This window comes from Kryptolebias marmoratus, linkage group LG23 (genome assembly GCF_001649575.2).
Source record: "Kryptolebias marmoratus isolate JLee-2015 linkage group LG23, ASM164957v2, whole genome shotgun sequence".
In the NCBI taxonomy this organism is placed as follows: domain Eukaryota; kingdom Metazoa; phylum Chordata; class Actinopteri; order Cyprinodontiformes; family Rivulidae; genus Kryptolebias; species Kryptolebias marmoratus.
The window spans coordinates 6,463,597-6,483,886 of NC_051452.1; the positions used below are offsets into that span (position 1 = coordinate 6,463,597).

The 20,290-nt window shown below is 44.1% G+C and overlaps 3 protein-coding genes and 1 long non-coding RNA gene across 4 annotated transcripts in view; 3 read left to right on the top strand and 1 right to left on the bottom strand.

Annotated features, from left to right (window-relative positions):
- The window catches only part of LOC112449875, a 27,304-nt gene extending 26,243 nt beyond the window's left edge, over positions 1 to 1,061 (top strand). Inside the window, exon 4 of the long non-coding RNA XR_005232747.1 lies at positions 767 to 1,061. This is a non-coding gene — a long non-coding RNA (uncharacterized LOC112449875). The remainder of the gene's footprint in view (positions 1 to 766) is intronic.
- The window catches only part of LOC108250328 (collagen alpha-2(V) chain-like), a 24,315-nt gene extending 19,337 nt beyond the window's left edge, over positions 1 to 4,978 (bottom strand). The window contains exon 1 of the mRNA XM_017440163.2: positions 4,772 to 4,978. Within this exon, the coding sequence (XP_017295652.1) occupies positions 4,772 to 4,859 (88 nt within the window). The 5' untranslated portion in view covers positions 4,860 to 4,978. The remainder of the gene's footprint in view (positions 1 to 4,771) is intronic.
- A 3,102-nt stretch (positions 4,979 to 8,080) lies between these two features.
- Positions 8,081 to 12,413, top strand: pjvk (pejvakin). The gene is made up of 6 exons (XM_017440164.3): positions 8,081 to 8,306; positions 9,685 to 9,880; positions 10,119 to 10,260; positions 10,326 to 10,443; positions 10,862 to 11,005; positions 11,071 to 12,413. The coding sequence occupies exons 1-6, from the start codon at positions 8,096 to 8,098 to the stop codon at positions 11,370 to 11,372; spliced, it is 1,113 nt and encodes a 370-aa protein (XP_017295653.1). The 5' UTR covers positions 8,081 to 8,095; the 3' UTR covers positions 11,373 to 12,413.
- On the top strand, positions 12,403 to 20,087 carry pwp2h (PWP2 small subunit processome component). The gene is made up of 21 exons (XM_017440147.3): positions 12,403 to 12,569; positions 12,876 to 12,988; positions 14,020 to 14,114; positions 14,190 to 14,289; positions 14,527 to 14,670; positions 14,737 to 14,872; positions 14,960 to 15,192; positions 15,485 to 15,628; positions 15,721 to 15,791; positions 16,852 to 16,988; positions 17,159 to 17,307; positions 17,380 to 17,527; positions 17,602 to 17,752; positions 17,838 to 18,018; positions 18,096 to 18,243; positions 18,470 to 18,572; positions 18,654 to 18,719; positions 18,852 to 19,070; positions 19,150 to 19,300; positions 19,383 to 19,457; positions 19,851 to 20,087. The coding sequence occupies exons 1-21, from the start codon at positions 12,552 to 12,554 to the stop codon at positions 19,996 to 19,998; spliced, it is 2,730 nt and encodes a 909-aa protein (XP_017295636.1). The 5' UTR covers positions 12,403 to 12,551; the 3' UTR covers positions 19,999 to 20,087.
- The last annotated feature ends 203 nt before the right edge of the window (positions 20,088 to 20,290 follow it).

A 20,290-nucleotide genomic window follows, 5' to 3' on the forward strand; every position in this document is an offset into this window, starting at 1 on the left:
AACACGTGACATTCTCTTTAATTCCTTCAAAAACTTTTAAATCTGCTTCAGCTGCTGCCTCTGTTTTGATCTTCTGCTGCTTTTAGGCTTCAGCTGTGGTTCTGCTAAGTTTAGCTTTTAGTTAGCCCTTTGCTACTTGTGGCTCCAACTACCATTTAGCTACTTTTAGATTTTGGCTAGCCTATTACTAGTTTAGCTGCTTCTAGCTTGGAGCTATTCTGCTAATTTTAGCTTCTAGTTACCATTTTGCTCCCTTACCTTTTAGGTAGGCGTTTGCTACCTTTCGCTTTCAGCTAGCCTATGGCTACCTTTAGCTTTTAGGTGGCCTTTTGTTGCTTTTAGGCTTTAGCTAGCCTGTTGTTTATTTAAGCTAGTCTTTTGCTACTTTTAGCCTGTAGCTGTGGTTCTGCTAACTTCAGCTTTCAGCTAGCCTAGCTTTTAGTTGGCCTTTTGATGCTTTTGGCTTTTAACTAGTTCGTTAATCTTTCAACGATGAGCGTTCAGACGTGTTACAGAATCTAATTAAACTAATTTAAAAACATAAATCTAAAATCTGAATTCTGATGTGGACTGGTTCTGTTCTTAGACCCGGTTCTGTTCCAGAACCGAGCTGAAAGTTTGTTTTTAGAGTTAAGCTGTTTGAACTGAGCAGCAAAGACTCGTAAAACGTGATTCTCTTGCCTGCAGCCCGTGCAGACGAAGCTGATTTATGTCATTAACTGTAATTTAAATCCTTTAACTGCAGCTCGTTTATCTTCCCTGACAGGAGCTCTTTAACCTGAACCCAGACGGACGTGTCGGCTCCGCCTCCCGACGTTTTACACAAAAACTGAACATTTCTGTCAGAAAAACACACAAACAAAACAAAACGTACGAAACTGTGAGTCTGCAGACGAAACCCTCTCATTTTAATGCTAATAAACAGGAAAAATAAACATTTCTTTTGTTGTTTTATTCATTTAAAAGATTTTAAATCAAAGAAATGATTCAGATGAGTTAGATTTGGTTCATGTTAGACATAAAAAGCTCCTGGTTATAAGAAGAAATGAGTTAAAGCTTCTGAAACTGTTAAAAAACACCAGTTTCTACTGTTTTTTGAATATGTGCATCATCTCTGGTTAAAAAATAACCTTAAATCTGCAAATTTCACAACCAAAAGTTTTTTTTGTGATAAGTGAGCGAAATCAGCAGAGTCAGGTCACAATTACGAGTCGTAAACAAAGCGAGGGATATTTGTCTCCAGTTTAAATTATATTAACTCAAAAACAATCATTTAATGATGTAGAAACTGTTAGAAGCACAAAAACTCAAATAAAAGGCATTAAAATAACTTGATTATGGATTTAAAAACATCTTTAACGCGTTAATGGGTCACCTTTTAAAAAGTAGTTATTGTTTGATCCTGGAAAGTAATTATTTCTAATTTAGAGTTGGGTATTAAAATGTAATGGCAGTTAAATGTTAAATGTTGACTGCTTAATAAACTGGGAATAAAAAGCAGTTAAATAAAGTTATTATTTATAGAAATGTAGGAATTATAAAGATGGTAAAAATTAGATATAACAAACTGCCTGTTTCTGAGTTTTTAGATGAGATAAAAAGTTTTTTTTAATAAAGTATTTAGTTAAAGTTAGTTGAGGGAAAACATCTTTTATGGTTCAGTTCACAGTTAAGGTGAGAAAAATCGCCCTGAAACTTAATATTTATATCATTTATATCATATTTTTATACAAATATCTGATGTTAATTTCAGGAAGAACGTGCAGAAATACGAGGTTTGTCTGAAAAGAAGGACAGAACCGATTAAATCTGCTCAGAAACCTTCAGTTTCGTCTCTGAGCACCAATTATGTGGCGAGGCGTTTAAACGCTGCAGTTATTTCAGGGAAACCACAGCGGCTGGATTATATGTTGGGTTTGGGTAAAAGCTGAGGTCGGGCCACACCCGGAGGAACCTGCTGCAGAACCAACTTTTTATCTTGTTTTACCACGACTCTTTATTCAAAGCCTGATTAACGTCCTTCTACATCTTTCTCTGTTAACCCAGGTTAATTTATCAGTAAGCCACCGCACGCTGAGCTGAAGGTCCAATACGTCAAGATAAATAAACTGAAACCTGTTTTTTAGCCTCATTTACACTTTAATGATCCCAATTTCAACAAATAAAGCAAACTTACTGAATAATTTAATGTCTGAAAGCTTTAAAAAGTAAACAAAATGCAGAAAAGTCACTATGTTTCACAACTTTATGCTTATTTATAAACATAAACTCCCAAAAATAACCTCCATAGGAACAATAAACATAAAATAAAAAGCATTTCAAGTTTTATAACCTCTACTTTTATGATAAACACCTAGTTTAAGCTCCATGTTTGTTCATATTTTGGAAAGAATACACAACTTTTGTCTCTTTTTTTTACATAATTTGGATCCTTAGGTCGAATAAATTATATCTAATATTAGAATAAAAACAATATTTACATGAACCAGGGAGAAATGTGTATGAATGTAAACTGACACCATGGATTACGAGTTCCTCAGCGTCTGAATTCGTCTGAAGATTACTTTTATAACGAGACGAAATCAGTCAAACGTTAATTTACACCAAAACTAGAAACTATTTAATGAAAAACATAAAATCTTAAACTTTAGAAGTGATCAAATATTCTGAGTTTAATTAAAAAGGCTCTAATGGACAAAAACACACATTCCTGAAATGCTTTTAATTAAATTAAGTAAATCTTCGTAGCCTTTTAGCTTAGCAAACAAACAGATGAATGTGGGAAAATGTTGATTCGGTTTAAATAAAGAAGTGATGTTAGTTTGTCACTTTTCTTGATGGGAGTTACTTTATTAACTTAAAAACAATAAATAAATAAAGCTACATCTGAAATTTCTGTTAGTAGCCAGTTAGCTTAGCATGCAAAAGGAAAAAGGCGGGAACTGCCGAGTGACTGGAATTTAAGATGTTAGCAGAAAGATGAAGTTATGTTTGTTTTTTCCCCTCTTTTTAGAACTTGACACTTTTAACTCTTTAAAACAAGACAAACAAAATATAAGGTTGCTGTTAGCAATCAGTTAGCTTAGCACAGAAAATGAAAACAATGAGATTTGTTGGCTTAATGTGAATTAAGACATTAGCTAAAGTATTGAGCTACGTTAGCTTGTCCATTTTCTTGTTGTGGATTACAGAATTAACTTTTAAAGCAACAGTAAATAAAATTAAAATACTGAAGATGAGACTCCTGTTAGCGGACGGTTAGCTTTGAAGACAAATTAAAATTAATGGAAGCCAAACGGTGAAGTTATGTTAGCTTGCCCCTTTAATATGGGAGAGTTTAGAGTATAAATGCTTCAAAAAAATTCAAATAAAAAAGATAAATCTGAAGCAACTCTGAGTAGCCTGTTAGCTTAGCCTACAAAAGGAAAAAGGCGGGAATCTCAGACTCAGCGTGAAATGAAGAAGTTGAGACGTCATGTTAGCTTTTCACTTTTCTTTAGGAGAGGAAACCAAATCAAGACTTGAAAACAATCTAAACATAAAGCTGCTGTCTGTAGCTTTAAAGCTTTAATGAAATGATGAACATAGAGTTCATCAAACAAGCAGAAAACAGGTAAAAACAGAAATGTTAGCGTATTAGCTTCCTCCACTACTTCTTTTATAAAAACAACCACAGCTGCAACAAATTTAAATTATAAAACAAAGAATAAAAACAGTTAAAACAACAATAAAATCAGAAAAAGACAATAAAACAAGTAAAAACAAAAGCAAGTCTCAGGCCGAGCAAAAAGCTAAGAAATAAAAATATGTTGTGAATTAAAAAAACATCAAATAAAATCTATTTAACCTGAAGTTCGTCTTTATTTTAACAAATTAAATATTGAACTGCATGAATCCATCAGCTTTAAACTTCCTGTCGGGACACGAACACGTCGGCTGTTTTTGTCTTTAATTAATTTTTCATACTTTTATTGCTCCAAACACTTTAAATCGTTACGACTTTGGCAGAAACGGGACGCATCCGTCGGACTAAAACTTCCTCGTCCGTTTAATTAAACAGATTCAGACCTGAAACATCTGCTGCGCGTCTATAAATAAAGTTTCCGCTCTTCCTCTGCGTCTCGAACGCTTCAGCGGAGGTGAAGCTGGATAAAAGCAGCAGCAGCATATTTTCATCTCCAGCATCTTCTCACTCTGGGTGTGTCTCGTCTGCTTCTGGCACAAAGTCTGACCAAAATTAGTGGCCTGCTTTTGTCCGTCCCGTCCACAAGGCCACATCATTATAGCCGTGGCATCTGCAACCCCATCATTCAGCCTCAGCGTTGCTCTGAAATAGACCGGCCAGCCGTGCACGCTCCTTAGAGTCAGCGGAACCCTTCCAGGGACGCACTATTTTTGAATTTTACATGGTAGAGAACCAGAAATTACCTGAAATTTGAGATTCTGCCACTTTAGGCTCAACATTTGGCACTGATATCAAATCAAACCTGAAGTTTTTTATTAAATATTAAGAAGTTGACATTTTTTTTGTCATCTAGTGGCTTTTAGTAGCTTCATGAATTAAAAAAATGATCTATAATTAGGTTGTAAAATCCACTCTGGTGGATTTAAGGTTTTATTTCCCAGTCAGAGAGGTTCACGAGCTCCGAGGCAGAGAAGCTTCAAACACTTAAAAGAAAACTGATAAAACGGGAGACAGATCTCCAACAATCCGTGTTTTTCCTGGCGTTGGTTTCCCAGTCCTTGCGTTCAGACAGCAGCTGACACTCACCTTCCTGGGCGTCCTCTTGGCAGCTCACGGCGATCACCTGAGCCAAGGTGAGGGCCAGGCAGATCGTAATCCTCCAGCAAAGCGACATGTCTGCATGTCCTCGCAAACTGTCCCAGACGAGCCCAACCCCGAGCTGCAGCGTTCAGGCTGGAAAATCCAAATGTCCCAGGGTGCAACAGGGCTCCTGGACGAGCGATTACCCCCCCCCCCTCACCTCCTCGCCGAGACCTCCCTGCTGCTACCAGCCGTCCTCCCTCCCTCTCATCGTTTCTTCTTCTTTTATTCCGGAGCCAACCTCCTCCTCGGGCTTCTGCAGCCGCCCTGAAGGATGGGACTAATTAAAGGCTGCCTGAAATTAGTCCTGATCAAAAAAGAAGGGGCAATCCTGAAAACCACTTAAATCAGTGCCTGATGGTTATTTTAGGGAATATTTTTGTTTTTTCTGATGGAGAGTTATCATGACTCGTCACTTTGACGTCTTTAAAGTCTAAGAACAATGACTTTAAAGATGTTCCGTCTTTCATATTTTAGTCTAATTAATGTAGAAAAGTGGATAAAAATGACCCAAAGTGTCCGCACTAACTGGACGATTTAAACAGCAAACCCTCTGACGCCATTAGACTTATTATTGACAGGAAATGATGAAGAGTGTGGGGTTATTTTTGTATTTTGATGGATATTAATGTGGATGTTATCACCACCTACTTAACCAAAATGGGTTGTTTTTTTTACACAATTTTTTGATAAATTTGATGTTTTTTTGCAAACTTGAACACGTTTTCAGTTTAGTTTGACTGAAAATCTACAGATTAGCGTCTGTAGATTCAACATTTGCAGGAGAGTCCAGAAAATGTCTCCAAACCACCTCGTTCTCCTCGGACGAGTCGCCGAGGCCTGCAAGGTTGTCGCGGGCGTCTTGAACCCGTCCAGATTTCTGGTTTCCGGTTTCTGGTTTCCGGTTTCTGTAAACTGTACCTCACTCGGCTGGCTTCAGGATGTGCGGCCATGTTTGCGAGGGTTTTTAATTTTGCTGCTTGACTTTTGAACGTCTTCAAAACGTTTTTGTGACAGGTTTTCTCTCAGAGCTGTCACAGATGTCTCTCCAACCTGTATTTTGACACCTGCACAGGATAACAAACACCTAAAAACCACACCGATTATAGTTGATATTTAATAACAGACTGGTCCAAATCTGCCTGTCTTCATTTCAAACAGCACATGCCTGCAGATAAATCATAAATGTGGGGCCGGCTGCCAAGGTTGGCACAACGGGAGCAGAAAAATCCAGTTTTCCAAGCCGTGGACACGAAAACGGGCCAGGATTTTCTAAACATCTCATCGGTTACAAACGCTCAGAGTCCAGTGAGTCCAGTGGACGTCCCCGCTCTTCTGTGGCGTCAGACTCTGGAAGTCTGGTCCTTCTGGTTCTTCGCTTCGAACCTGGAAGTCAGAAAAACCAACCGGAGCGACGCTTGATGCTGGAAATCCAACTCAGTTTCTGAGGTTTTTCTGCAAGGAACCAACCTCAGAATCCAACATGGCTCCCTCGCCCGTGACAAGCTGTGATAGCTGCAGTTAGGACCAGTTTGGATGTCATTAAATCGTCACTTTAACTAAAATAAACAAAGACGTGCTGTCCTGAGGGGTCGGAGGTCGAATTAGACCGTTAAATGTGGACTCTGCATCAATGTTTAAATGAAATGTTGAATTTTTTCAATGTGTTGCTCAGACGTCTGGTTAAGCACCCAAACATTTTTATATATTTATATATTATAGCCCTTTAATCTAAAATTAAAGCTGGTTGATGGTTTCGGAGCCACTCGGGTGGAATAATTAGTTGAGTTTAATCTTCCTCCCTCCGGACGCTCCAGCCTGAGCAGTTTACGGCGTGTTTCTGGCGTCCGTTTGATTTGTTTTCCAGGACGAAGGTCTGCCAGGGACGTCCCGGAGGAGGACAACAAAACAAACACTAGGACTCGTCCACCGCGACGCGGGGTCCCCTTCGTGAGGGGCTGTAGCTCCGCTCGGTTTTAACGCAGCGTTTGTCTCAGTGGACGAAGTAAAAGTGGTTCGTTTCCTCTTTTCAGGTTCTTGAAGGACAGACTGATTTCTCATTAAGGAAACAGGAAGAGCCGTCCAGGGACGGAGACAGATGGGAAGACACTTCCTGTCTCTGACAGAAACCCATCTTTTATAGTTTTTTAACTATAATGAAGTAATATTCAGAGATCTCCTCTTTTTAACTGGAAGCCATAAAGATGAAACGATAAGAACAAATATTTTATCTTTTAAAAGTTAGTCTACAAACTTTTCTCTGACCGGTCATCTCGTCTTGTTTGTCTGCCTGTTAGCAAAATATCTTATGAGCCTCTACAGCTGAATAACGTCTGGAGAATTTAAAATGGCCGCCGCAGCCAACTAACCTTGGAGAATACCGTATTTACTGAGAGTCGTTGCTAAGCTCGGTTAGCGGATTTTGCTAACAGACTATCAACAAGAAGCGGCCATTTTGGGTTTGATTTCTTTGGACATCCGTCTTAGTTTACAATTGAAGTTTATCAGACTCCATTTGGTTTTACGGCTGAAGCTCATGAGCTGAAAAATGTTCAACCAGACTGTAACAAATCAAACCGAGCTGAACTCTGGAGCTATTTTATTTTATTTCATTTTATTTCATTTTATTTTATTTTATTTCATTTCATTTCATTTCATTTCTAGGCTAAGTTAGCAGCCGCTAATCCTCGTTAGCTTGTGGCTAGCTAACAGGGTAGCAGCTGGCTGAACAATGTTTGGACTAATGTGTTTAAAAATAAATGATAAGACATATAATTTTAACTCTTTATTCATACTTTTGAGCTACTATAAGAGCCTCTGTCTTTATTTATTTTTTTGCCAGGAGGGAAAAATGACAGAAAAGTAAAATCCAGTCCAGGTTATTTCTGGTTGTTTAAAGTAGATGTTAGCGTTCCCACAGGAGCCGGCCTGAGGAGAAGTGGACTTTATCCAGAATAAACCAAAAAGGACACCCTGGAAAAGAAAACACTGGTTTATTTTTGGTAAAGCAGATGTTTCATGTAACTTCTGTGGGGGAAGTTGCTGTTTAGTCAAAGACGGACGGCGTTCGTCGTATTGGTCACGCGAACGGAAGCTGCCGGCCGCCAGCCGTGGATCAGGTGTAACACACACCTGGTGCTGGGTTCGCTTACACGTCACCTGAATCATTCATGAGTTCACGAGTCTGAAAGAACACTCCTGAGTTCGCCTCCTCACCGAGACGAGCCGGACACCACTGACCTCCGTTTATTTAGATTTTTATAAAGTGACATGTTCGCTTCAGCCACTAAAAACTTTGTGAAGCAGGTCGGCGACACGGGGAGGCTGATCCCGGTGCCGAGCCTGAGCGAGGCCGACCGCTACCAGCCCCTCAGCCTGGTGACCAGGAAGAGGAAGAGGCATTTCTGGAAGAAGAACAAGTACGCCTCGACTCCGTTCTCCCTCAAAGACATCCTGGTGGGCGATAAAGAGATCACCGCAGGTAAAATAACGACCCAGGGCTGAACCTGGAAACAGAACTGGAGCCCAGATCTGATCCGGGTGTCTTCTGCTCGTTGTTTTTACTCAGGAAATGAGTCAAAATGCATCTCTGATCGACACCAGAACAGCTGTCGTTACAGATAAATCGATTAGTTTCATGCTGAAAACAAAAAAACTGCTTAATTTCCACCTGTCAGCCTTCAGGTCGAGCCAAAATTTGTTTTTTTAAATAAACTCGTTTACAAAACAACCAAAGTGCTGCAGAAAATGTGAAATAATCACCAAAAACAAAGCAGCAATAAAAAAAATTTGTCAAAATCATCAGTTCTGGGGTTTTAAGATGATTTTCAGAAACAAAATCATATTTAAAAATGATTATTAGTTGCTTAATTGTTGTTAGTGATAAAATTTCTTGTTATAAAGTAATAAAAACAAGTATCTGGTTGTTTTTGTCTTTAAAAGCCTCGTTTAATTGTCCTCCTTGTAATGTTTGTAAACTTTAACCAAAGATGTTAGACAAGCAGAGAGAAAAAAAGGGTTTTAGGCATAAATTTAATAATAATAAAAATAATTTTATGGCGTTCATGTTGGCTTTAAGTTAGATTCTTTCAATTTTGAAGTAGTTTGATGTTTTTTGGGTTAATTCTTTACTAAAATTAGCCTAACTGATTTAAAGTTGCTAACAGCTATTCCCCGAATTAGCCTGTTTTAGTTTAATGTTTATTTTTTCTTTTATCTGTGTTTATAAATAAATAAACATATTTCAGGGGATCTTTTTATGGGCTTTCATGAGCTTGTTAGCTTAGCCACAAGATGGAGGCCATGCTAAATTAGCTCTAACGTTGTTTAACTAGCTGTTTGCTAAGCTAACTTCTAGCTAACGGGGAAAGAGCTAGCGTAACGGTGTTTTGATGTTTATTTTTTAATGTAGATAAATGTTTTTGTTTTCCCAACAGTTTATTTTGTTTTCGTATTCATCAAAATGTCCTCCATGTCCTTTATTTTTACCAACATTTGTTTGTTTGTCGGTTTGTTTCGGGTCTTTTTTTTGTAGTTCGCTGCTAACAGCTATGCTAGCTGTTTTGCTGTTTTTGTGCAAATTTATGTAAACAGTCGAGATAATTTACCTCTAAAGTTAAACATTTAAAAACACGTTGATTTTAAAATATGTCTACTTTCCTCACAACTTGTTACAAGTTTTGTAAATAAAATATCTTTACAGATTTATGGGATAAAATCAAACTTTTCAGACATCTTCCCATATTTTATTATTAGGCTAAATCTGTCTATAAATGTAAAATTAATATAGTTCTAATACAAAACATGTCTTGATAGATTAAATTAATGTCATTTGATTGTTTATTATATTTCTTCTCCAGGAGTGTCGTCCTATCAGCTCCTGAATTACGAGGACAAGTCGGACGTGGCGCTGAGCGGCCGCTTGGGGAACCACATCATCAACGACGTGGGCTTCAACATCAGCGGGTCGGACTCCGTGGCCGTCAAAGCCTCCTTCGGCATCGTGACCAAACACGAGCTGGAGGTGCCGACGTTGCTGCGTGAACTCAACTCCAGGTACGGCGCCGTGGCGTTGGTTTACCAGCTGCTCGGGCGGTTCGTTTAAAGGGAGCGAATCAAAACAGATTTCATTACTAACAAGTTGACGCCTGACCTCCGAGCTCTTGATGGCGGAGGGAACGTGAGTAAGGATGAATAAATGATTGTTATTCAACCCTGCTGCTCATACGAGGACGGCGTGCGTCGGGACAACACCAGACAGAAAACATAATGTTCGATTGTTTGTTCTTTCCAGGAAAGTGGACCTGGACCACTGCCTGGTTCGGCAGTCCAAGGACAGCGGTCGGACCGTCCTCTGTGTCGTCGTAGAGAGCATCCGGACGACGCGCCAGTGCTCCCTAACTGTCCACGCTGGCATGAGAGGGACCACCATGAGGGTGAGGAAACAACTTCCTGTCAGAATAAACGCCCTGAGGTCCCTCATTGTTCTGCTCTGCTGCAGTTTCAGATCGATGACGGCAGGAACCCCAAAGGTCGAGACAAAGCCATCGTCATCCCGGCTCACACCACCATCGCCTTCAGCATCTGCGAGCTTTTTGTCCGGCTGGACGGACGACTCGGTAGGACTTCCACCTGAACCTGCTCTGCTGCAGGCTGGGTTAATGTCCCCCATGTTTGTCCTTCTGAAACCTGAAGAACAGATGTCCTCTGAGCTGACCTCTGAGCTGTCCAGCTGTCCCCTGACCTGTCCTCTGATTGTCCTCTGACCTGTCCCCTGACCTGCCCTCTGAGCTGTCCTCAGATTGTCCCCTGAGCTGTCCTCTGATTGTCCTCTGAGCTGTCCTCTGACTGTCCTCTGAGCTGTCCTCTGAGTAGTCCCCTGATTGTCCTCTGAGCTGTCCTCTGAGTAGTCCTCTGATTGTTCTCTGAGCTGTCCAGCTGTCCTCTGAGCTGTCCTCTGATTCTCCTCTGAGTTGTCCCCTAACCTGTCCCCTGACCCGTCCTCTGATTGTCCCCTGACCCGTCCTTGTCTTGCAGATATCTGCGTGGCCCCGGAGTCTCAGGGGGGGTTTGAGCGCGAGCAGATCAGGGAGCAGCTGGGGGGCATGATCGGCCGGTTCTCTGTGGGTCGTCTGCGCCGCTTCCTGTCCGGGATCATCTACGGGAACCCCTTCAGAGCAGGTACGGTACGCACTTTGGCTGCCATTTTGTCCCTGTGGCGCGGCTCACGCCCGTCTCCCGTGCAGACACCCGAACGATGGAGGAGCTCACCCACTCGGACACCTACATGGACGACATGGTGACGGACTACTACGAGAAGGCTGCCAGCATGACGGACGTGTCCACCGCCTACCTGAGGGACAGCTCGCACACGCGGGTCAACCTCCTGAAGCACAACATCCCCAAAGGGCCGTGCGCGCTGTGCGGCATGGGGGCGCAGCGGCGGGAGACCGTCTACGGCTGCCTGGAGTGCTCCACGGGGGGACAGAAATACGTCCGGCTGCACGTGGTGCCCTGCTTCGACCTGTGGCACAAAACTTTGAGGTGAAAAAACCAAAAAACACGTTTGTAAACCGTGAGCAGAGACCGGACCGGCGCCATTTATCCCAGGAGGAGGATCGTTTTCTGTCCGGCTCTGGCAGCGGCCCATCCCGACACGGGTGCTGCGTTCGCACCGGAGCTGCCAGCAGATGATTTATTCATGGAGGGATCGTGTCGAGGCCAGCGGGGAAACTACGAGAAACGGCTGCCGGGGTGTCGTTCTCGTCAGGTTTTAGTTTGAACTCTGTCTCACCTGAATTCGTCTTTACTTCCGTAAATCTGTTGCTTTGAAGTCTGTAAATAAACGTGAATTTATGTCTGTGGACACAAAGAAACAAAACAAGCCTTTAACTGTTAGTTCAGATGTCGATAACACGACTTTTTGGGATAAAACTTGTCTCGTCTTTTTTTTTATGTCTGTAATTCTTATTATTTAAGACTAAAACCATGGAGAACCATGAGGAAAACAGATAAAACAGAAAGAAAACATGTTTCCCAGTGTGTGTAGGGGATCAGTCTCAGCTACTACCACCTTAAATTATAGCTGCGTTGGCTACAGCTGATTAGCTATGGTGGCCATCTTGAATCTCGTTGACTCCAAATGATTATTTTCTATTGGCTCATGAGATATTTTGCTAACACGTGCACAGGCAGGAACATTATCACCTGCCTTTCACCTTTCATAGGCAGGCGACATCCACTTTAAACACAAAACTGTTTGAAACTAATTATAAGTGAAGAAAAAATGACTGCAGATGTCACAAAAAACATTAAAATGGCTACAAAATGGTCCAAAATTAGGAAAGGTTTGGTTTTTTTAACTAATTAATACGTTTTTGTGCTGATTTAAAATGTTTCATCAACTGATTCAATCATTACACAAAATAATTGTTTTTTTTTTTAGTTAACTTGTTTTTGAGGCGTCATTGTGTCGATTTTTGGTGCTGTGCCTCCGCGTCACCACCGGGGGGCGCTGTTGGTTTTTTTCTTTTCGCCTCAAACCGGAAGTGAAGAGTGTCAACAAAAAAAAAAAAAAAAAAAAAAAAAAAGTCGCAATGCACATGTGGAGGAAGAAGCAGCATGAGTAGCTTTGGCTGTTTATTCACAGTTTATTCAGAGTTTCACCGGAATGTTTAAGAAATTAAAATTGCAACAAAGGAGCAAAAACTGAGAAAACTTTATTAAAATGAAGTTCGCTTACAGGGTGAGTCCAGCGGATCAGAACCAGTCTGCGTTAAGAAAGTGTCGCATTTTATATGGCTTTGGATTTATTTAAATCTGTAATCATTAAACACACTTAGTGCTATATTTATATTATATATTACCTTTTAAAGTGTCATTCGGCTTGTTTTTTACTTTATAAATCATCATCTGTGTGTCTGTTTTTAGAGAAAACGAGCTCATGTTTCTGTTAGCTTCTTACGTCATTAAACGCCCACGAGGATGTCTTTGAAACTGAAAACATTTGTCCCTTTTTTGTTGTTGTTGTTGTTGTTGTTATTATTTGTAGTTTTCCAATTTGCTCGGGGCGGTTTATCGGCAGGGGAACTTGAATTTCTCCAAAGATGGAAACTCCGTGATCAGCCCGGTTGGAAACAGAATCTCAGTCTTCGACCTGAAGAAGTGAGTAAAACAAAAAAACACAACATTTCACTGAAGGACCGAGATCAGCACAATGTTAAAGCTGCTGCCAGTGTCTGTTATTGTCACCATGTTAACCACGCACCCGTGTCCCTCGCTCCCTGGCTGCCAGGTCAAAGAGAGGCAGACAGGCAGACTGAAAAGTAAGCCTCAAACGAACAGTCGCTGTGCAAAAAAACGAGTCGTTCCCGAAAAAGTCTCGAACCGCCATCAGCAGAGGACAATGATGACCACACATCAGAGTTTTTATGTTTCTGGTGTTTTATGGGCAAGATGAGAGAAATTTAAACAAAATGTTTGGAGGTTACATTGAATGGAAGTCTGGAGGTGTCCTCTCTGCACTTTTACAAGATTTAATTTATTAAACTAACTCCTACAGCAGCGAGGGACACGCTGGGTGGGGTTGAGAAGAGTTCGTAACAACTCAAAGGTTAACAAAACAAAACTTAAACTAGCATAAAAGGAGTTGTCTAACTTTCTGTGACCCGTTTAAACTCTGATGTTCCTGCTGTCGAGCTCCAAACAGGCTGGATTTCACCTCTTATTTAGTTAAAATACTTTTGTTTATGTGGAAATTTCTTCAGTTTTTTGATAAAACGTTGTCCTTCCTGTAAGGTGTTCTGCTTCCAAAACGTATCGCACGCCGTACCTGATTGAGCCACACATGTTGATGTGTGATCTGTTTGTTTTTAACTTTGGGACAGAGGAATAATTAGAGAAATCACTGTAAAAGAACAAGCAAAACGGAGGATAAAACAAGCGAAACAGGAGCTAAAATTAATGAAACTGTAGCTTAAAGGATAGAGGAGCAGAAAGATAACTAAAGGATAAAAGAAGCAGAAGAGTAGCTAAAGGCTCCAAAGGAACAATGTTATTGTATTTTATTTTAAATTAAACATTTTGAACAGTATTAAAATGAAAACGCCGTTCCTGATGGACGTTAAAGAGCACAAAGTGTGGAAGCAAGTAGAGACAGGAAAAGCTTTTCATAAATATATATTTTTGTCCCGCAGCAACACGTCGGAGACGTTCCCCGTGTCGACCAGAAAGAATATCACGTGTGTGGGCCTCTCTCCTGACGGGAACCTGGCCGTCGTGGTGGACGAAGGTGAGAACAGTTGGACTAAATGTCTGGACGTCTTTTAAAAAGGACAAACTAAACGTTTGTGTTTGTTTCGGACAGACGGAGCGGCGCTGCTGGTCAGCCTCGTCACCCGAGCTGTCCTTCATCACTTTGACTTCCACAAACCCGTCAGCAGCATCTGCTTCTCACCTGACGGCAGGTAGACATCTTTCTTTCTTTTATTATTATTAAAGGAACAGGTCACATTTAAAACAGACCAAGGCAAAGAGGAGAACTGTTCTGCCTGCCTCTCTGATGGTATGGGGGTGCATTAGTGCCTCCAGCAGCTGCTCTCCTCAGGTCCAGATGTTTACAGACTGATGGGAGAAGAAGAGGAGAAACATCTGGAGCGAAGTCAGAATCTGACATCCTTATCAAACTTTGACCTCCGCTGCAGGAAGTTCATCGCCACGAAGGAGAACGTGGCGCTGATGTACCACGCCCCCGGGAAGCGACGCGAGTTCAACGCCTTCGTTCTGGACAAGAGCTACTACGGGCCGTACGATGAGACGACCTGCATCGGCTGGACAGACGACTCCAGGTGAGAACCGGAGCGGAGGCAGGTTTTTAAAACCACCTGCAGGGAATCATGTTTGTCTCCTTTCAGGTGTTTCGCGGTGGGAAGTAAAGACATGTCGACGTGGGTGTTCGGGGCCGAGCGCTGGGCCAACCTGATCTACTACTCCCTGGGAGGACACAAGGACGTCGTCGTGGGCTGCTTCTTCGAGAAGGACAGTCTGGACGTGCGTGGAGTTTGTGATTTTTCTCTGCGATGATTTAAATCCAGGCGTAAAAAAGCCGCTAACGCTCCGCCGTTTGGGTTCCTGCAGCTGTACACGGTGAGTCGGGACGGGACGCTGTGCGTCTGGGAGAGCGACACCGAGCCCAACGGCCTCGTCCTGAAGAAGAACCGGGCCAAAGCCAGACCTCAGCAACAGGAGGAGGAAGAGGAGGAGGAGGAGGACAGGGTGGAGGGGGAGGAAGGGGAGGTGATCAGAGGCAAAACTGAAAGTCCCAGAAACAAAGACGAGACCAAGAACGTCCGATACGTTCAGAGGAGCAAGTAAGTTTGTCTGAGTCATCTTTAAGAAACGAAAGGAATGCATGTCGCCCGCTGCCGCTGTCTGCTAATAATTTATAAGAAATGACTTGACCTTTGACCTTTTACATCAGTTCGGCTCATTTTAACGAACACAAAAAAGCCAGAACCTCTGAGTTTTACAGACACTGAGCTGAAGTTAGGTGTGGTAGTAGCTGAGAGTCCTCCACCCCGTCTGTCTGTTAGTAAAATATCCCCCGGAGCACTGGGCCGGACTGCAGCTCTGAATAATGAAGCCAATCTTCTGTTTCTGCAGACATTTCTTCAACAAGGAGGGAGATTTTAACAACCTGACGGCGGCGGCGTTCCACAAACCGACCCGCCTCCTGGTCACGGCGTTCGCCTCCGGGGTCTTCCACCTCCACGAGCTGCCGGAGTTCAACCTGATTCACTCTCTGAGGTCAGAGGTCGGCGGGCGGGGCTCCTGAAGACGGCCCGGCTGCTGAACCGTTCTCTGACTGTTTGTTGTTTGTTTTTTTTTTTGCCCCGCAGCGTCTCAGACCAGAGGATCGCCTCGGCGGCCATCAACGCCTCCGGAGACTGGATCGCGCTCGGATGCTCGCGTAAGACTTGTCCCTGGTTTCATACGGCGCCTCTGGGTTCAGTCGAAGTGATGAATAAACCCGGGTTTGTGACGAAACGTCAGGAGGCAGCTGGAGACGTTTGTTTATCAGCTGAAACTGAAATATAGAGACAGAAAAACCGATTTAAATAACTGTGGCTTCTTTAATGTCAGAAACGCTGCTGACCAACACTTAGCATCGACGCTAACATTGGAAACGCCACAGAAGACAATCCCTCCAGGATTTGGCGGACATTTTTTGTGATTGTTGCGGCTAAAATGCCTGATTTCGCGGGGGATTCTCCTAAAAGTTGCAATTTTTTTCTTTACTAAAATCAATAAACAACCATAACTTTTAATATATAAACCAAAAATACTTCCTAGTTTTGTAAGATAATTACCAACAAACACTGACATTCTTTATTTGAGAACTTTGATAGCTTCTAAACTGACATTCATGACCATTTCTGGATCGTCCCTGGTCTGCAGCTCTCCTCACATGTTTTGCAGACACAAAGTGTTTGTCGATGCGTTTATGTTCCATGATTACACTGCAGGACGTGCAAAACGGCTTCCCCCCCCCCCCTCTCCTGCAGCTGGGGAGGAAACTGGTTTGCTGAAATCTTTGTGGGCAAATGTGAAGCATTAGCGCACATTTTGGCTTCGGTCGCTGCTCCTGCACGCTCCCGGCATTCTGATGTTAACAGGAAGTGACGTCACAGGTCTTCTTCCTGAGTTATTTGGGGTTATTTTGTATTCCACGCTACACAAACCCACAAAAAAGAGACTAGACCGCAGAAACGGTGGCGAATCACTTTAGAAACAATAAATATTGGGTTAAAGTTTGATTTCGCAGGGTTTGCTTGATTTTGCGTTAATAGTTGAAATCGCAACATCGCGAAATCCCGGAGGGTCTGAGAAGAGCTAACCTGATTAGCATCGTGTTGATCAGAGGAGAGCCACCTTCTGACAAACTCACAGCTTCACAGCTACGGCAGCTCTGCAGGGACAAACGGCGCCGACTCTGCTGACTGAGGTCAAATAAAATGTTTGTGTTTCAGGAATGGGTCAGCTGCTGGTGTGGGAGTGGCAGAGCGAGTCCTACGTCTTCAAGCAGCAGGGACACTTCAACAACATGGCCGCCCTGGCTTATTCACCGGACGGGCAGTACGTCGTGACCGGAGGGGATGATGGGAAAGTGAGTCCTCGCCGTTTACAGAGAGAAAAAAACGGCTTTTATTAAAATCCGTCACGGGGAAAGGCTGAATGATGATGATGATTGTTGATGGTTTGAACGAACGGTCGGTGCTGTTTGTTGGGAGGATCTGTCGGTTCTGGCTTCAGCTGTTTGTGGGTCGACCCGTCCAGGTGAAGGTGTGGAACACCAACAGCGGCCTCTGCTTCGTGACCTTCACCGAGCACACCAGCAGCGTCACCAGCGTCACCTTCACCTCCAGCGGCTTCGTCGTCGTCAGCGCCTCTCTGGACGGGACGGTCAGAGCGTTCGACCTGCACAGGTAAGCTCCGCCTCCGTCCCGCTCTGGGTCCTGTCCGGAGGCCTGGTCTGAGGGTGTCCTCTGTCCCTGCAGGTACCGGAACTTCAGGACCTTCACGTCTCCTCGGCCTGCGCAGTTCTCCTCCCTGGCTGTAGATGTCAGCGGGGAGCTGGTGAGCGCCGGCGCTCAGGACTCCTTCGAGATCTTCCTGTGGTCGGTGCAGACGGGCCGGCTGCTGGAGGTACGGACACTCAGACCTCCGCAGGACGGGGACGTGTCTCCTGAACGACTCAAACCGTGTGTCCTCCCCCGCAGGTCCTCGGAGGACACGAGGGTCCGGTCAGCTCCCTGTGCTTCAGTCCGGTTCAGTCCATCCTGGCCAGCGCCTCGTGGGACCGGACCGTCCGGCTGTGGGACATGTTGGACAGCTGGCAAGTCAAGGAGACACTTCGTCTCACATCTGACGGTGAATATGCAGCACTTTGAATTGTTGCTGCCACTAGAGGGCGCCACGTGTGATATGCATTCCTTGAATCCTGTCGTCCCCTCAGGTCTGTGTGTGACGTACCGCCCCGATGGGCAGGAGTTAGCCGTGGCCACGCTGAACGGAGAGATCTCCTTCTGGAGCCCTCAAAGCGCCGCTCAAACCGGCTCCATCGCCGGGCGCCACGACCTGGAGGCGGGCCGCAAGGAGACCGACAAAATCACCGCCAAGCAGTCCGCCAAGGGGAAGTGAGTGTCCGCTGAGCTGCCGGCGCGTTTCTGTGGGCCGAAGGGTTTTAAACCAGCGGTTCGTTTGTTTGTCTAAGGTCCTTCACGTCGCTGTGTTACTCGGCGGACGGAGAGTCGGTTTTGGCGGGAGGGCAGTCCAAGTTTGTCTGCATCTATAACGTGAAGGAGCAGATGCTCATGAAGAAGTTTGAGATCTCCTGCAACCTGTCGTTTGACGCCATGGAGGTAGGAAGTGAGAGATGAACCATGAAAACAAAACACATCTGATGAATCATATTTGACTAAAAGAAACAGGAAATATGTCAGAAAAATAAACAAGAATTTAGAATTTTATGGGTGTAACAGGAAGTGGTACAACATTTATTCTGTGAATAAAATCTGGGTTTGAGAGGTTTACAAATCTCTGCAGAAGCTCTCAGATTTGTCAGAATTGCGTTCACTTCCTGCGCAGGAGTTCCTGGACAGGAGGAAGATGACGGAGTTCGGGAGTTTGTCTCTGGTGGACGAAGGAGACGGAGACAAGGTCAACATCAGCCTGCCGGGGGTCCGGAGAGGTACGAGCCGACGTCGGACTCTCCGCTTGTTTCTGCTGCGGCTGTTTGTTTTGTTTTTACTCCAGTTTTGTGTCTCTGAAGGTGACATGAGTTCTCGCCACTTCAAACCGGAGATCCGAGTCAGCTCGCTGAGGTTCTCTCCAACCGGTAGGTCCGACAGGAACCAGGATGTGGTGCTAAATGCCACACCGTGCTGCCCACAGATGTGCCTGATTTAAATTAAATTACATGAACTCATAAATCAGTCGAACGTTTTAAATGAGAAGTTCTGCGTCTCAGGTCGGAGCTGGGCCGCCACCACCACCGAGGGCCTGTTGGTCTACTCCCTGGACGCCTCGCTGGTCTTCGACCCGTACGATCTGGACCTGGACGTGACGCCGGCCAGCATCCGCAAGCAGCTCCGCCTTCAGGAGTGGCAGGCGGCCATCATCCTGGCGTTCCGACTCAACGAGAACGCCCTGAAGCAGGAGGTGCTGGAAGCGGTGCCGTACGATCAGAGTGAGTGCGTTTGTTTGTTTTTTATCAAGCCGCCGAGCTGCCGGCGCTTAAATGTGACGAGTCTACATTTGTGTTCCAGTCCCCGTGGTGAGCGGGTCGCTGCCCGACGTGTACGTGGAGAAGCTGCTGGGCTTCGTAGCGGCGTGTTTGGAGAAGTCGGGTCACCTGCAGTTCTACATGGCCTGGGCCCAGAACCTGCTCATGCTGCACGGACAGAAACTGAAGAACAGGTGAGGGCGGGGGGGAGGCGGCCTGACTTCCTGTGACGCTGTGGCTCCGGGTGTCTGAACCGGGTTTGTTTTGGGTTCACAGGTCCGGATCCATCCTGCCCACCCTGCAGGCGCTGCAGAAGAGCATCCAGAGACACTTCGACAGCCTGTCCAAACTGTACGTCTCCAACGCCACCGAAACCATTCCAAGTCCAGTTTTCTTCCAAGGAATGCTTGTCGCCCGCCACTTCATGCCGCAGTTTTAGCCTCAAACCTGTTGAGGATGTCTCTTAGCGTCCAGCACACCAAATTCCACCACAAAGTCTTTAAAACGGACTAAATTGGAGCCAGTTTTAGGGCCGTGGCGGCCATCTTAAATGGGGCTGGATCCAAGTGGTAGACGTACATCCAGTGATTAGTTCCTGGAAGTTTCTTTAAAATCCATGAACTGCGAAAACCTTCTTCTTCTCCTCTGCTGCGGGCGATAAAGCTGGTTGATTTAAAGCTTTAGCTTCTCAGGAAGTCTTTCTGTTCCAGATGAAATCGATTAAAGAGCGTTTTCTCCTCACAGCTGCGACTTCAACATGTACAACATCCGATACGCCGCGGCGCTGTCGAAGCAGAAGGGCGTGAAGAGGCCTGCTGAGGAGGAGGAGGAGGATGAAGGGCTGTCCGAGGAGATGAGCGAGGCTTCTTTGGATGAGAAGATGATCCTGTAGACCCGAACCCGGCAACACATCTGCAACTGTGCTTCGAATGTTAAAGTTATTGGCTGATTGTTTTTTAAATAAATTTATATAAACTTAAATAAATCTGTTGTTTTTGACTTGATGTTCAGCTTCAGGAGCTGATCAGACTTTTAACCTTTAATCAGCATTAACTTCAATAATTACTTTTTTTTTACATTTTAATTAGAAATAGTTCAATTTATTAGGGATTTATGCTTAAATTAAAGTTCATTGGAGATAATTTCAAGACTAAAACCACCTGCAGTGTCTGGAAAAGATCAAA

Excerpts from the sequence above, each read along its gene's own strand:
- pjvk (XM_017440164.3), top strand. The coding sequence starts at position 8,096 with ATGTTCGCTTCAGCCACTAAAAACTTTGTGAAGCAGGTCGGCGACACG. Across the intron at positions 8,307-9,684 it reads CGATAAAGAGATCACCGCAG|GAGTGTCGTCCTATCAGCTC; the intron begins GTAAAATAACGA and ends TTTCTTCTCCAG. Across the intron at positions 11,006-11,070 it reads CGGGAACCCCTTCAGAGCAG|ACACCCGAACGATGGAGGAG; the intron begins GTACGGTACGCA and ends TCTCCCGTGCAG.
- pwp2h (XM_017440147.3), top strand. Across the intron at positions 14,671-14,736 it reads GGCTGGACAGACGACTCCAG|GTGTTTCGCGGTGGGAAGTA; the intron begins GTGAGAACCGGA and ends GTCTCCTTTCAG. Across the intron at positions 16,989-17,158 it reads CCGGAGGGGATGATGGGAAA|GTGAAGGTGTGGAACACCAA; the intron begins GTGAGTCCTCGC and ends CGACCCGTCCAG.